Here is a 16,741-nt window from a genome sequence, read left to right on the forward strand (position 1 = left end):
CAAGTAAAAGAATATTGTATGGGAAGTATGGAAATTGAATGAGATCACAATGGAGAATGCTTTAGTGTTTATGGAAAAATCTGTAGATTCTGGGTCAGGTTTCCTTTGTAGGATTTGCATCTTGATTTGTAAGAAGCACAAAATCTTGTATTCATACTTGTGTCTGGTGTTCCTTTGTTTGATTCATGATTTCTCTTGGTTCATGCTTATTATTATAGAAGCAATGATATTGTTAGTATTAGGGCATATGTTTTCATAGGACGATGGAACCTGGAAGAGTCTAGCAAGTAACAGGGATCAGGAATAGGGTAGCTGATTAGGAATTGGGGTAGACAAGTAGGCAGCTTGGAACTAGGGAATCAGGAGATCTGTAACAAATGGGAGATAAGATACAAATATGAGTAGATCAGAGGTCAGGGTCTGTTCAGATATGGTTGGGGAGATGGATGAATATTTAACTGCATCATTGAGATTTGGTGTTAGAGCTGCATTCTGTCCCTACTTTTTTGAGCTTTTGACTGGCTGCTAAGGTATAGGAACAAATCTCAGTTGAGTAGGTCCAGATTCTGCATGTGGGAACAGGCAATTTTGTGGTGTCTGACTGAGCTAAGTAGTGCAAAAGTTGGAGGTTGGCATGGGCTCCTGCAGAGTAAACTGTGCCAATTTCAATCACTAGCTGTGGAAATCAAGGATATACATACATACATGCATATATATATATATATTTGTGTGTGTGTGTGTGTGTGTGTAAGAAGTACAGTTTTCTGTGCTATTTCATTACATGTTTTTCCACATCTTAGAGGTAGATGTCAGTTTAGGTTTTAAACTGGTTTAAAAGATCCCTGTTATATGCTATATTTAGGTAACTTTTTCTTTTAAGTTTTTTTTTATAGTCATATCAAAAATGTGAATCAGTAACTTACCTTGTTTATGATGAGGGTAATAGAATTATTGTAGAAAGTCATGAAGATTGAAACCAAAATTATCTCCTTGGCACTGTCACCTAATTGCTGTGTGACCTTGGACTTGTTATAGATCTCAATTCTATTTTCTTTATTTTAATTTTTTGAGTGGTTTTTTTTAATGGAGGTACTGGGAATTGAACCCAGGACCCCATGCATGCTGAGCACACACTCTACCATTGAGCTATACCCCAACCCAGTTTTCTTTAAAATGGGCTAGTAGTTCTTACTTTATAGGTCAGTTGAATGGATTACATGAAAAGCTGTAGCAAGTGCTCAATAAATTTTAGTTATCATTCCATCCAGTAATTTTTTAGTAATTGTTTACATCCAATAACATTGTTTAGTTAAATATTTAAACAAGAAGTTTATCCAGTCAGGCTATGTTTTGCACCTAGCGAGCTATCTGTACATTTAAAGAATTGAATACATTTTTAAAATAAAGGAGGCATATATAGTTTTGGGTTTTTAATTTTTTCCATTTATAGATGTGAAATGTAAAGCTTTTTTTTTAAAAAACACGTTTGTTTTAAACACATTCTTTTACAGATTTTCATGTGAATTTTAAAATACTAGATTTCTAAAGTAGGAATGGGAAAAAAAAACCTAAGTGTAATATTATGAATAAATTGTATGATGAAAAATAAAGATGTTTTTATTAAAGTCAGGAACAAAGTAAAAATGCTCTCACTCACTGTTATTCAGCATGGCTTGATAGCCCTAGTTTAAGTAAATTTATTAAAAAAGATAAAATTATAAATAAATGAGTAAAAGAGTTAAGTATGAAAAGCAGAATCAAAGTGCCAGCAAAAACACACACACACACATACACACACATACATTCTTAGAATTTTTCATGCAAAAATCATTGGGTTCGTGAATCCCTTATAGAGATGGATCTCAGGTTAGAACTCCTGTTAACAGTGGGAAAAAAAGGTGGTTATAACCAGTCAACACTAATGAGATTGAGTGCTTGTGTAAACTTTCTGTAGGTTTGATATCTATTTTGCAATGCTCTGCCTTTTCAACTCTGCCTTTGTAGTATGAAAATAGTGATAGAAAATACATAAATGAATAAATGTACAGCTCTGTTGAAAAAACAGGTTACCAACTTCGAGTTGGCCTTTGGATTGTAGTTTGCCTTTATTTATTATTTATATCATTTAGGAACTTTTTCTAATCAGTACATTACTTGTGACATCAAGTAAGGTATATCTTGCTTAAATGGTAGCACTGGTGGTAAGTAGCCTTATTAATATACTTAATGTCAAATGCTTAGATTAAAGCAAACATGTAGAAAAAGAAGGATATAGCTGCTGGTGAAAATTAGGGAATTTCTGTATGCAGAACAGTTGCAGAGTTTCTCAAACTTGAATATGTATGCAAATCATGTTGGTAATCAGGTACAACTGAATAGAGCCTGAGTCATTTTGGGATCAGTAGATGTGGGGAGAGCCCAAGATTCTGTACTGCTAACAATTCTTCAGGAAATACCCATGTGGCTAGTTCCTGAAATGCAGTTTGAATAGCAGGATACCGTGCGTGAGGAAAATGCAAAATGTTGTACACAGAAAAAAATTTTGTTGGTTAAGGACTGAAACATCCACAAACACAAATTTCCAGTCTTAGTGGTAATAATTAATGAATAAATTTGTTACTTGAACATGCGATGAATAGTAGGCACCCAGATTTTCTTTTAGCTTTTTAGCTTAAATGTTAAGTTGTACCTTCAGTATTGCTAAGAAGTTCTTCAAAATGGTCTAGTTGCTACTTTCTCAGATGATATTTTACCTTGATGTTTGGTTCCCTCAATGTTCTTTTGGTGCTTGTGATTACTGGTTGTTATTTAATCTTTTATTTCCCCAATAATTTCCCCATTTAATCTTTTATTTCCCCAGTAGTTATTTATTTATTCCCCAGTAGTTATTTATGAATAATGAGCCACTATAGGATGCTTAATAGTTTCTTGGAGGTGAATATGTTGATTTTATTTATTTTCCTGAAGGAGGGTAAGTTGAAATATTTTGAATTGTTTTTGTTTTTGATTCTGGACTGTATTTTTGGAAAAAGTTTATAATTTAGGGAACAGTAAGAGAAAGGCCAAACACCTATATTCTTATCACTTTGTTTCAACATTTTTCTTTAAAATTTTTAGAAAATAGCTTTATTGAGGTATAATTTCTATACAATAAAATTCAACAATTTTGAGACATGTATATAGTTGTCTAACCACTACCATAGTAAAAATAGTATAGGACATTTACATCAGCCTATAAAGTTCCTTGTGCTCTTTGCAGCTAATTCAGAATACTTTCTGATTTCCATTTTCGTTAATTTTTTGACCCATGGGCCCCTAAGAAATGTGTTAAGTTCCTAATGTTTGGGGATTTTTCCAAGTTTCTGCTGCTGACTTAGTTGCACTGTAGGAAGAAAACATGCTCTATTATTTCAGCCTTTCAAATTTTATAGAAACATACTTTAAGACCTAGAATTGAGGTCTGTCTTGGTGCATACTACATGTGCCCATGAAAAGAATATGTATTCTTTTGTTGGGTGGAATATTTTGTAAATGTTAATCGGGTCAAGTTGTTTGATAGTGTTCAACCCTTATTTTTTTTTTCTTGTTCAGTGAAGACTGTTTTGATTTCCAACTATAATTACAGATTTGTCTACTTGCATTTCTGTCAGCTTTTTCTTCATGCACTTTGAAGCTCTGTTATGTGATATGCATTTAGGACTGTTACATCCTTTGGGTGCATTATGAAATGCCTGTCTTTATCCCTCAGATTTTTTTGGGGGGGGTTGTTTGTTTTGAAATTTACTTTTGATAATACTGCAGCCACTCCAGGCTATTTTTGGATCAGTGTTTGGATGGTATAACTTTTCCCACCTTTTTTACTTTAACTCATCTTTTTGTATGTGTTTAAAGTGTCTTTTAGACAGCATGTATTTACATTTTCTTTTTCGAAAAATAAGAAAATTACTTTGTCTTTTAATTGTTATGTTTAGATCATTTACTTTAAATGTAATTATTTATATGACTGAGTTTAAAACTGCCATCCTACTACTTGTTTTCTGTTAGTTCCTCTGTTCATAGTCTTTTTTTATTCCTCATTTCCTACATTCTTTGAGATTAATTTGCTTTAAAAAGTGATTTCATTTTATCTCTGCTATTGGCTTATGTAATATACCTGTTTATTATATGTTTTTAGATGTTGTGCCTGGGTGTACCGGATACATTTGTGACTTATCAGTGTATACCTTCAAATAAAATACCACTTGATGTATAGTATACTTCTGTTTCTCTCCTCCATCATGCTCTGTTGTCATACATTTTAATTGTATGTGCGTCATAAATGCCACGCTACATAGTGTTTTTTAAGTACAGTCACTTAACTCTGAAAGAGATTTAAAAAATGAGAAAGGAAATTTTAAAATTTTCTCATATATTCATCATTTCTGGCACTGTTCTTTGTGCCAACACAGATTTCCAGCTGGTATATTCCTTCTGCCTGAAAAACTTTAACATTTCTGCAGTGCAGGGCTACTAGTGATGAATTGTCAGCTTTGATGTCTGAAAAAGGGTTCATTTTACTTTTTTTTCTTTCATCTTCATTTGTGAAAGATATTTTCACTGGGTATAGAATCTTAGGTTGAGATTTTTTTTCTTGTACTTTAAGCATGTTGCTGAATTATCTTCTGACTTATGTAGAATTATGCTGTCATTTACACCCTTGTTCTCTGTATGTAATGTCTTTTTCTCTAGCTCCATTGGTCCTAACCCACCCACAGCTGATTTTAAGGTTTTTTTTGTCCCTAGATTTCACCCATTTGCCCATGATTTGACTCTAAGTGATTTTCTTTTATATTTATGATACTTAGGATTTGTTGAGTTTCTTGGCTCTGTAGACTTAGAATTGTATCTTTCACTTTTTCCCATCATGTTTGTTTTCTTGTATGTTTTTATAATGTTCTTATAATGTGTTTATAATAATTTTTAACTTGTTTGTATACTAATTCCATCATCTCTATTATTTATGTTTTAAATGTCTGATTTTTTTTTCCCTCTAGTAATTGGAGAAAAAAAATATTTTCCTGATTCTTTACATGTGTAGAAATTTTTTTTTATTGAGTTATAGTCATTTTACAATGTTGTGTCAATTTCCAGTGTAGAGCACAATTTTTCAGTTATACATGAAACATACATTTATTCATTGTCGCATTTTTTCTCACTGTGAACTACCATAAGATCTTGTATATATTTCCCTGTGTTATACAGTATAATCTTGTTTATCTATTCTGCATATGCCTGTCAGTATCTACAAATTTCATACTCCTAGTTTGTCCCTTCCCACCCCCTAGCAATTTTTGATTGGATGGATCATCATTGATTTTTACTATTTTTGTGTGTTTGATTTTGTGTCTCCTTTAAACACTGTCAGATTTGATTTTTTTTTTTTTTTGGTGTAAAATTAAACTACTTGGAATTAGTTGAATCCTTTGGAAGATGGCCTTTAAACTTTGTTATGGTAGATCCAGAACGACCTTTAGTTTATGGCTAATTTTACCCCATGAATAAGGTGATGGTTTTCTGAAGACTTTACCCAGTGCTCCATGTATTACAGGTGTGTCTTCTCTGGATGGTGGGAATATGAACATTTCCGAGTTCTGTATAAGCTTTGAAGATTCCTCTGCTTACTTTCTTTGAGGTTTATTTTTCTGGCCTGGGATAATTGATTCTCTCACACGATCAGATTTATACTCAGCCAAACATGTAAGGGGATCCCTCCTCAGGTCTCTGAGCTTCCTTTCTGTGTAGCTTCCTCTTCTTTGGTACCCTGACCCACAGATTCTAAATGCCTGCCCTCTCTGAACTCAGATATCTGGCTCCTCAATTGAGTGAGACCAGCAGCCTCTGTTTAGGTTCCTTCACCCCGCACATTGACCTAGAAACTCCTTTTAGGTAGTAAGTTGGGCCAGTTGTATGTCTTAACCTCATTTGTTTATCCTACCATGTATTTTTTCTAGTTTTCTAATTATTTATGGTGGTAGGTTAAAGTTAGTCCCTTTTCCTCCATTATAGTCAGAAGTGGAAACTGATAGTAATTTGTGTCCCTTTTCATTTTTGACCTGTCACGAATCACTTCAATGAAAATTATGCATGTCACTTTACTGCTAAATACTTCAAAATGCATATCCAAAAATTCAGATTCTTTTCCTACTATATAACCATGATGTTGCTATATTGAAGAAAATTAACAGTTTGTCCAGGATTGTTTCCAAGTGTTTTTTGCTTCCTTCTCAATTGGGTTATCTTGTCTTTTGCTTTGTTGTTGTTGTTGTGCTGTCATATGTTTGGACAATGTCATGTTCATGGTTGTGTGGCTCTTCTCTGTCCTGTTGTTTTTCTGTGATGTAATGTGGGTAACTTCTTTTTTCCTTGTCTCTGAGACCAGTGTGTTGTTTTTTTCCCTTCAAGTCACAGTTTGAGGGGCTGATTATTTTATGTTTTACTTACTTTTCTGGAGTCATGGGATCATGATCATATACAGCCTTTTTGAGAATTCCAGGGTTCTGTTCTCTAGAGGTATTTTTTTTAAGTGAATTTTTTGAGTTCTGAGGGTTAGGGCCAGCATCAGGGGTCCAGTGTGCTGTGCTTTTCCACTTTCTCATTAGAATATTCTGTTTATTTCCTTGGCTCCTTGTTTCAAAGATTATGCTACTAAGTTATACCCAGTGTTGTATTAGTACACTGGCTGTCTTGAAAACAAGAAAAAAGTTGTTCTGATTTGTAGCCTTTTCTAATTTCAGTAGTGTAACTACTCCATCCATGGTTGATTTCAAGCTACCAACATAATGCCATTGAGCATAGCATTGGGAAGAGAATTGGCACTCATGAGCCTGATCAGACAGCTCTAGGACACAATGGTTATATCTCTACTTATTTGGTTTCAGTTCTTGGGGATTTTTTTTTTTTTAATGTGGGAGAGTGGACTGCTTTTTGTAGTAGTTGTTGTTTTCCCCCATGGTTCTCCCTTTGTTTCATTAAGTATTGGGGGGAGAAATTATAATACAGTTTCATTCAATACATAATGTTCAAAAATTTTTTATATTACTGAGATTGTGTCGTAAATTCTGATATTTAGGCGTAGTTAATACAGAAGCTGTAAGTCTTACGTAGAAGATGATAATGAAGTGGACTTGTTAACTCTATGTCCTTTCTTACGTAGAAGATGATAATGAAGTGGACTTGTTAACTCTATGTCCTTGGGTAGCATTTTTAACTTTCTCAGTTAAGCACCATAAGTCATGTTTTATCTCAATTATAAAGATTCGGAAAATCATTACTCAGGTCCTTTGCAAATGAAAGTAAACATTATGTTGCTTTATAAAATTCCTCTGTGTGTGGGACAGAGAAAAGATGACTTTGTTTAATAACTCTCCCAGAATTGTTCCTGCCATGCAAATAATTGAGCTTTTATCACATGTACTTCACCAGAACAGTCATAGTTATTGTCTTAAGTTATCCGAACTGGCAAAATACTTTGTCTGCTCTGTGACTTAAAAAGTTCACTTTCTGGTGCTGAAAAAGGAGTGGAAGCAGTAACTTTGCAAAGTTAACTGTGCTGTGACTGCTTAGTCCACTTAAAAGCGATACAATTCAGTAGTCCTACTTTGATTTTCAAAATGAAAGAAACTACCCTGACGTTCTCACACTGCAGCTTCCTTATTCTTGATTTTTTTTCTTGATTTTTCTTTTGTAGGGGATTTTTTTTTTTAAATCCAGGTATAAATTTAGAGATATTTTTAAGGAAAGAAAAATACATTAGCATGATTCAATTATTTAGTCTTGATTGAAAGTCTCTTACCACTAGGCTTTATTTTCTCTTCTACCCTGGCTTCACTATATTTTCTTTGCTAATTGTAAAGAAAGCTATGCATTCTAGTTTAGGACTCCATTTCTGTCACCTCTCTTTAGAACAGTGTATTTGAAAGCATGGTGAAGTGACTCAATAATAGTTTAAATTGAATGGTTTTTGCATGCCAGCCTTTGTGCTAAGCAGTTTATTTGCATTTAAGGTATTCATTGTTGTTTCTACTTTACAAATTAAAAAACCCCTGAGATTTTCAAAAAGTTAAATTATTATCTAGCTCATGTAGTCATGGCTAAGAAATGTCAGAATTCAAACCCAGTTCTGTCTTTATTCCTGAATGTATGGCCTCAATGTGTTCATATAGGCCTCAGAGAAGTGTGGGAGAAGGAGGAAAAGAAGGAGGAGGAAAGGGAAGAGATGGTGATGACTATGAATAATTCATTGAGCCTTTACTGTATGGTAGACACTTAGTTAATTGCCACACATGACTTAAATCATTTAATCCTTGTAACAGCCTTAAGAGAGAGGTATTCTCCTTCTATTTTAAGGGTGGGAGACTGAAGCTGAGTTTTCCACTTAATCAGGGAAACAACCCAGTAAATGAAGGTAATGGGATTCAAGCCCAGATAATTTTTTTTCATTCCAGTAAAAAAATGCTAATTGTGGAATTTACTATCTTAATCATTTCTTATGTACAATTCAGTAGTGTTAGTAAATACATTTACCTTACTGTGTAATCTCCAGAACTTAAATCCAGATGATTTAAGAGTTTGTATCCTTAACCATATAGTGACTAGCCACTGACTGCATACATAAAAAATTTAGTGATGAAACACTTAGGGTTTATGCAATATATTAGGCAAATTTATAAATTAAAATAAAAAATTATATTAAAAATTGAAATTTGGTGTTTGTTTTATAAAAGAGGGCAGTTTTCTGTAGGAAGAAATTATACCTGATTTGTTAAGGAATCACTGTTTCTGTCTTCTGCTCCTGATGAAGATGGAGAAACCAGGACCAGATTTATCTTTCTGCCTGAAAAAGAGCAAGAAAACTAGGGGAAAAACCAGAGAAACAATGGGTTTTAAGACACTGGTCACTAGATAGTGAGGGACATTGATCCCTGAAAGAGGAGAAACAAATGAGTCAAGACCTATGATGGTTCGAGCTTTTGCCTGTAAGAAATTTCCATCTCCAGTGCTATGAGAAGGAACCTTGGTGGAGGGCAGCAGAATTGACGAGATGGAATGGTACCAAAGCAGCTAGAGTTTGCAGACAGAATATCAGAATTAAGAGCACTGCATAGAGAGAGAATGCCTGAGATCTGCAGAGGGTTTCCCCTGGAGCGTTGGGCAGAGAACTAGTCAGTGTGCTCGTGTGAGGAAACTATGAGAGACCAGGGAAAGAAACAGTGCCCCATGTCCACTTGGTGCAGGAAATAGTGCCTGTTCTCACTGGCCAGACCGAAAAACTCATGATTTGTGGAGCACTGGATAGAGTACTCAGATCTTGACCTCAGTGGTGGAGAATAATTAGCCCTACCCTGAGCATGGCTCCAGACTTAGGTAACAAATTATAAATGCAAGACCCAAAAGGATCAAACCATTTCTAACTACTTTTACTCTGTCCTATAACAAAGCCTAAGAATATTTATAGGAATACAGAAAATGTCCAGCACCCAGCAAGGTGAATTTTACAGTATCTGCCCTCCATTCCCTGAAAGATTATTCAGAAAAGATTATTTCCTGCAATGAAGCAGGAAAACAATCCATAAAGAGAAAAATAAGCAGTCAATTGGAACCAGCCCATAACTGACCTGGGTATTAGAATTAGCAGACAAGAACATTAAAAGACTTATTATACCTGTATTTCATATGTTTTAAAAGTTAAGTAGAGACATAAAGGATATAAAGCAGACAAATCTTAACTTCTAGAGATAAAAACTGGATGGCATTAACAACAGGATTAGATGTTACAGAATATTATTGAACTAGAAGACATAGCAATTGAAACTAGGAGAAAAGTTTTAAAAAATAAGAGAACACCATGAGTGGGCTTTGGAAAGGTTTGCATGACCCAGTATACTTGGAGTGCTTGGGTAGGGGTGGAGTGGGAAGAATGAAAAAAAAAAAATTGAAGAATTAATAGTTGAAAATTATGAACCCACAGTTCCAAGAAGTTTACTGAAACTTAAGATCAATAAATATAAAGGAACTAAAGTACTTTGTAATCAAATTGCTCAAAACCAGCATTAAAGAGGAAAATCTCAAAAGCACTAGGGAGGGAAAAGACATTATATTCAGATGAATAATGGTAAGGATGACAGGTTTCCTGTCAGAAGAAATTCGGATGAAAAGATAGTGGAGCAACATTTTAAACTTTTTTTTTTTTAAAATAAGCAAACCTGTCAGCCTGGAATTCTATGCCCAGTGAAAATATCTTTCAAAAATGAAGATGAAATAAAGACTCTGAGACATAAAACAGCTGGAAGAGCTCTTCACCAGCAGAGGAAATGTTAGTGGATTTTATCCAGGTAGAAGGAAAAAGATACCAGATAGAACACACAAAGGAATGAAGAACCCTGGAAATGAGAAATACATTTTTCCTGTTATTTAAATCTATTTAGAAGATAACTGTTTGTTTAAATCAAAACAATAACAATGTATTGTGGAGTTCATAAGATTTAAGTAAGTAAAGTATATGGTGACTATAGTCTAAAGGCCAGGAAGAGAGAAATGAAAGTATAGTAATGTCAGGTTCTTATACCTGAAGTGTTACAATGTCACCTGAAGGTAGTCGAAGTTAAAGATGTATCCTGTAAGCCCTAAAGCAACCACTAAAATAACCAAAGGGTTTTGCTAATAAGCCCGTGAAGAGATAAAACAGAATTTAAAAATAGTCTCAAAGAAGGAGAAGGGAGCAAATAATAGATGAAACTAATAGAAATCAATAGCAACGTGATGGATTTAAGCCTAACCTTATTAGTAACTACTTTAAATGTTTATTAAACACCCCAATTAAAGGGCAGAGATGATCAGATTGGTTAAAAAAAAGAAAGACCCAACGATATGCTACCTACAGTGGACTCACTTTAAGTATATAGGCACAGATAAGTTTAAAGTGAAAAGATGGAAAAAGAGATACCATGCTGGTCAAAAAAAAAAAAAAGATGGAATGGCTATATTAAAGTCAAACAAAGTAGATTTTAGAACATAGAATATTACAAAGAATAAAGAAGATCATTTGATAATGATAAAAGGTAAATTAATCCAAAGGCATAATAATCATTAACATTTATGTAATAATAGAACTTCAAAAATCAATTAAGGAAAGGATTGCAAGGAGAAATAGAAAAAGTCACAATCTTAGAGATTTTAATACCCCATTCTCAATTATTGAACAGGTAGATAGAAAATCATTAAGGATAGGAAGCTTAAACAACACTGTCAACCAACTTGAGCTGGTTGACGTTTATAAAACACTATGCTCAGTAAGAGCAGACAGTGACATTTCTATAACACGTGTCCATTATCAGCAGAATACACATTCTTTTCAAGTGTGCATGAAACATTTGCAAAGAGAAACCATATTCTTGATCATAAAATGTCTCAGATATATGTAAAAGGATTGATGTCATACAAAGTATGTTCTCTGGCTACTGTGGAATTAAATTAGAAGTCAATAAAAGAAAAATAACTGAAAAATGCTCCATTTAGAGTTTAAATAATGGAGTTCTAAATAGCACATGAATCATAGAAGAAATTAAAAGGGAAATTAGAAAGCATGTTGAACAAATGAAAATGGTAACATAACAATTTGTGGGATGCTGCTAAAGCAGGTTTAAGGGGACATTTATAGCACTAAGCACATGGATTAGAAAAGAAATGTCTTAAATCAATGGCCTTTGCTGAAGAAAGAAGGGCAATTAAAGTCACAGTAAGCAGTAAGAAAGATCAAAGTGAAAATGGAAAGATAGAAAATAGAAAAATAATGAAGGAAAATCGAGGAAATAAAAGTTGGTTCTTTGAGAAGATCAGTGAAATCCATAAATCTCTAGCTGTCCTGATCAGGAATGCAAGAAAGACAATGTGGATTACCAATATCAGGAATGAGGGAGGTAACATCATTGCAAATTCAGAAGAGATAAAAAACATAATGAGGAAGTATTATGAATGACTTTTATCTCCATAACTTCAGCAACTTATGTGAAATGGATAAAATCTTACCACAGCTCACTCCAGAAGTAGGTAACTGGGATAGCTGTCATATATGAAATTGGAATTGTTGTTAATGACCTTTCACAAAGAAAACCCCAGGCCAAGATGGCTTCACTGGTGAATTTTATCAAACATTTAAGGACAAAATATCAGTTCTATATAAATTCGTCCAGAAAATTGAAGAAGAGTTAATAATTTTCCAACTTTTTTTTTTACATTGATACCAAAACTTGACAAAGTACAAGAAAACTACAGACCAATGTTTCTCATGAACATCAGTAGAAATTCTAAATAAAAGTATAGCAGATTGACTCCAACCATATTGTAAAAGATGATGTATGATGACAGATTTATTTCAGTAGGGCAGGGTTGGTTTAACATTAGAAAATAAGTCAATTTAATTTGCCTTATTGATAAATTAAAAACAAAAAATTATATAAACTTCTTAAGAGATACAGAAAGAGTGGGTGACAAAAGTCAACATCTGTTCCTGATAGTTTTTATCAGCAGATTATTAATACAAGAGAACTTCCTTAATCTGATAAAGTACATCCTAGACAAACCCATGGCTAACCTCAAAACTTTTGTGTGTGGTTTAAATTCCCATTATAATAAGCTTTTTAAAACTGTGAAAATGAAATACGAGGATTAGTGAAGTTGTTGTTTCTTACATCTTTTTAGGTATTTGAATAATCATGGAATATTAGAACTCAAATGGGCCTTCAATATGATACTAATTCTGTTTACTTTTTATAGGTCAGTATGGAAATCCTTTAAATAAATTCATTAGACATTATGAAGGATTATCTTATGATGTGGATTCATTACACCAAAAACACCAGCGTGCCAAAAGAGCAGTCTCACATGAGGACCAGTTTTTACGTCTAGATTTCCACGCTCATGGAAGGTGAGTAAATTTGTTGCTGTGTCTGAAGTTCCCATATATTCACTCTAAGTTTAGAGAAGCAATTTATACCCTTAATTTTCCTTCTCTAATGGAAAGGTCCTCATTTGGAAATTCAGCCTACACTGGAATTTGGTGTCTACTTTAAGCATTTTTTTCTTTTAATATGGATTGTCCTTTTTATATTGTTAAGGAAACAGTCACATTTAAATGTTTTAAGTTTATGAATCAGATCCTCTATTGTATTATTAGAGAATATGTCTTTAAAGAAGAGTCTGTGTTTGTAGTTTCCCTATTTTTTAATGTGTTTTAAGGTCTATATATTTCTTTTCTGGTGCCAGCAGTGAAGGTAGCTGGTTGTATGCCATTGAATAAGTCTATTTTTCATTAACTCAGTTTTATTACCTCTAAAATGACAACTTGTAGATAGATTACTTACTATACTGCTCAATTCTCAGAATTCTTAAGGAATAAAGAATAGGGAGGCAAGGGAGAGAGGTAAAAATCATATTTATTTAGTGTTGTGATGTTCTAGGTACATAGATGATTTATGTGCATTTTCTTATTAATCTTCTCAACACCCAAACAAGGTAAATTATCTTTTTATATTTGAGGAATCTGAGACTCAGAGAAGTTAAATAACTTCTTCCAAGTTACATAGCACAGATTATTTGACCCAGACCTGGCTGACTCAAAACCCCATAGTTTTTCCTTTGTTAGGGGTACTTAGATACAAAATCTTTGAGAATTCTTTGTCAGACTCTCTGTGTTGCCTGCTGTAATTAATAAATTATTCCTTTTGTACTTTTTCTGTTGCTGTAACCCTGATTTATTATTCAACTCTTAATGGGTTTCCCAGCTTCCACTCCATTTATCATTAAAGCTCACCTTCGTACTACTACATGATGACTCTTCCTTAAATGCTTCCTTTTTCATGTCAGCTTACTGCTTTAAGTCTTAAATTAATGATTGTTAGCCATTTCTTAACTTGGCTTTCAAGATTCTTTGTAAGGCAATTCAAGTCTATTATTCTAAACTTACTGTACTCCATTTCCCAATATTAAAGGTCTCTTTCACTCAGAATGGTCTTCTGATTGCTGAGTATACCATGTACAGTTTCTTCTGTGTATCATTTAACTTAAATACATTCCGATCATCTTTTAATACACAATTCAAGTTCTACTTTTTTCAAACTTTTCTTACACCTTCCCCTGAACCTTTAACTTACTTATATGTACCGTTGGCATTTGATTTGATCTCTTTTTCTTTTCATGTGTGTATTTCTTGTTTATTTTTCTATAACTGTGTTGTTTGTTCCTCACAGGCTGGCTGCTAATATTTAGTGTGTCTGCTCTTTGCCCTTGTAGTACTGATGCTCAGAAAGATTTTAATGGATGAAAAACAACAGATAATTAGACATGCTCTGAAACTTGAAGTGTTTTGCACATGGAAATACATGCATTACTTAAGTGAAATTAATTTCCGTATTACAAAGTAATGATCATTGTAGAAAAACTGCTTTCAAGTTATAAAATCTACTTTGATTTGAAGGGGGAAAACATTCATTTCAGGGTCTGTTTGCTCTTCTAGATAAAAATTTTAGTGACAGCAATTGATGTAAATTTTTTTATTACCCTTAACTTCAGATATTTTTGAATTATCCATTCTTTATTGGTACCATGAAATAATAAGCAATCATTAAGCCTTCCTAAGTTTTTAGTGACTATCTCAAAATGAATTTAATGCTATATTGCAAATATAGGGACTGCCAAAAGGAAAAGATTCTACCTGCCTTTGTTTGGATACCACATTTCTTTTATATCATTAGATTTTTACTAGCTCCATCACCTAATTCATACTAAACATGTGGCAAAAGCAAATCCCTAGTCCCTCTTGTTTTTCTGTATGTGTGAGAGTGAGAGAGCGTGTTATGAGTTCTCACTGTTATTTAGTCATTGTAATAGGAGCAGCAAGATAGACGTAAGTCATTGTATAAGAAGAAAATGTGATATGGTGCTTTAGAGATAAAATGCTATAAATATTCAAAGGAAGGGGAACTTACTTCTGGCTAAGGCTCTCAGCAAAGGACCTGGAGTTAGAAAATCTCATGCTGTATATAAGTGGTTATCTTAGGTACTTTTAATAGAAATCTGTTTAATTAACTATATACCTATATTACATTTTTCAGAGTAGATCTTAATTCAGGTGTTTTATTTTATTGTCTCAATTACTATACTTATATATTTATACTGTCTCAGAATTTGTGCCCTAAAACATGGTCATTTCACTACCTTCTAACATACCTCAGTTAAAAATGTTATGATCTGATAGTTTTAGTTCTCCCTTTCCTTGAAACAGGCTTGCAAAATGACCTCGGTAAGTATAATTACAGATTTCCTGCTTAATCTGTCCTCCTCCCCCGTCATATACAAAATGTTAGTTTTGGGTACTAGACTCTATGGGGTATGACTGTGTGTGTGTGTGTGTCAGTATTAAAGTTATTCTTTGCCCTGTATGCCTAAGCACATAAACAAAACTTCTTTTAACCTGGATTCCAAGTTTGCAAATAAGAGCGTATCACATCCCAAGTTTATACATGTTAATTTTAAATGAAGAAATGTCAAGATTCTTTAAGCCTAATGTCTGTTTTTGAGAATTCCATGAAAAACTGTCACTCTTTTTTCTCTTCCAGTCTTGAGATGTAATTATATAGCACTATATAAGTTTGAGGTGTACAGCATAATAATTTGATGCATATACATCATAAAATTATGTTTTTTTCTTATGTGTATTTAAACCCTTTCCTTTTTATTTTGTTTTTCATGATGTACTTTGGGCAATCATCTTTGTTTTCTGGTCTTCTCACCACTTTGCTGACTTTACTTCCTCTGAAACATTTACATTTGTGTGGGAAGCTACTTAGTAAAGAGGCTCATGATTATATAGGAAGTGTATGTATTCAAACAGCCATAACTGGTTAGAGAAAGGAATACAGTGATAGTTTGGAGACTGAATGAATGACTTGACATGAGTTATCTAGAGATTTCTTTTGAGCTTCAGGTTCCTCATTAGTAAGACCTTGAGCTTTGGATGAGATAATAATGTTTAAGGCTTCTTCCTACTTTAAAATTCTGCAAAATATGTTAGTAACACCCAAATAACTAAATTTTAAAAAATCAAAACACTACCTAGTCAGTGATAAACTATTTTTTTCTGCTTTTGTGTTTGATTGTTTAGGTACATAATCAGTAAGTCAAAAATTGTTTCTATCTACTAGTGTGATTTGTATGTAGTATAGAAGATACCAGAATTTTATCTGAAGTATAATGTTTTGGAGAACTTAGAAGTTCCTTTTTTTTTTTTATTTTTACAAGATAATTCTGTTCAAAGTAAACGGTCAGATATTTGATTGGAAGTTTTCTGTGCAGTTTGAGACTGAAGTTCTCCCTACTTCTGAAACATGAGGATGTCAAGAATGTGTCCCAAAAAACCTGTGAAAGGGATAAATATTCTCTTTGGATCCTGGCTAGGGTTGAACTAGTCTGGAAGTGTCTTATACTTTATCTTTGGCATATCATGAGTAGGGTAGCAGAAACCCAGGATACTTTTAACTCTGTAGATGAACCACTACACTTTAAGATGCAGAACTGAGAATCTAGGGAGCATAAATGGATGTCGTATCATAAAAAAGAGCAACAGAATCAATTTGAATTGTGTAGATGTGCCACTGTTATGGATATGGAAAAACAAAATTTTGAAAAATACTGACGTAGCATTTAATTC

At 33.4% G+C, this 16,741-nt stretch overlaps 1 protein-coding gene across 2 annotated transcripts in view; it reads left to right on the top strand.

The window, feature by feature from the left end:
- ADAM10 (ADAM metallopeptidase domain 10) overlaps positions 1-16,741 on the top strand; it is a 109,672-nt gene that overhangs the window by 15,164 nt on the left and 77,767 nt on the right. For both annotated transcript variants that reach the window (XM_072962338.1, XM_072962337.1), the window contains exon 2: positions 12,811-12,961. In XM_072962338.1, coding sequence (XP_072818439.1) covers positions 12,811-12,961 — 151 coding nt within the window. The remainder of the gene's footprint in view (positions 1-12,810; positions 12,962-16,741) is intronic.

This window comes from Vicugna pacos, chromosome 6, assembly GCF_048564905.1.
Source record: "Vicugna pacos chromosome 6, VicPac4, whole genome shotgun sequence".
In the NCBI taxonomy this organism is placed as follows: Eukaryota; Metazoa; Chordata; class Mammalia; order Artiodactyla; family Camelidae; genus Vicugna; species Vicugna pacos.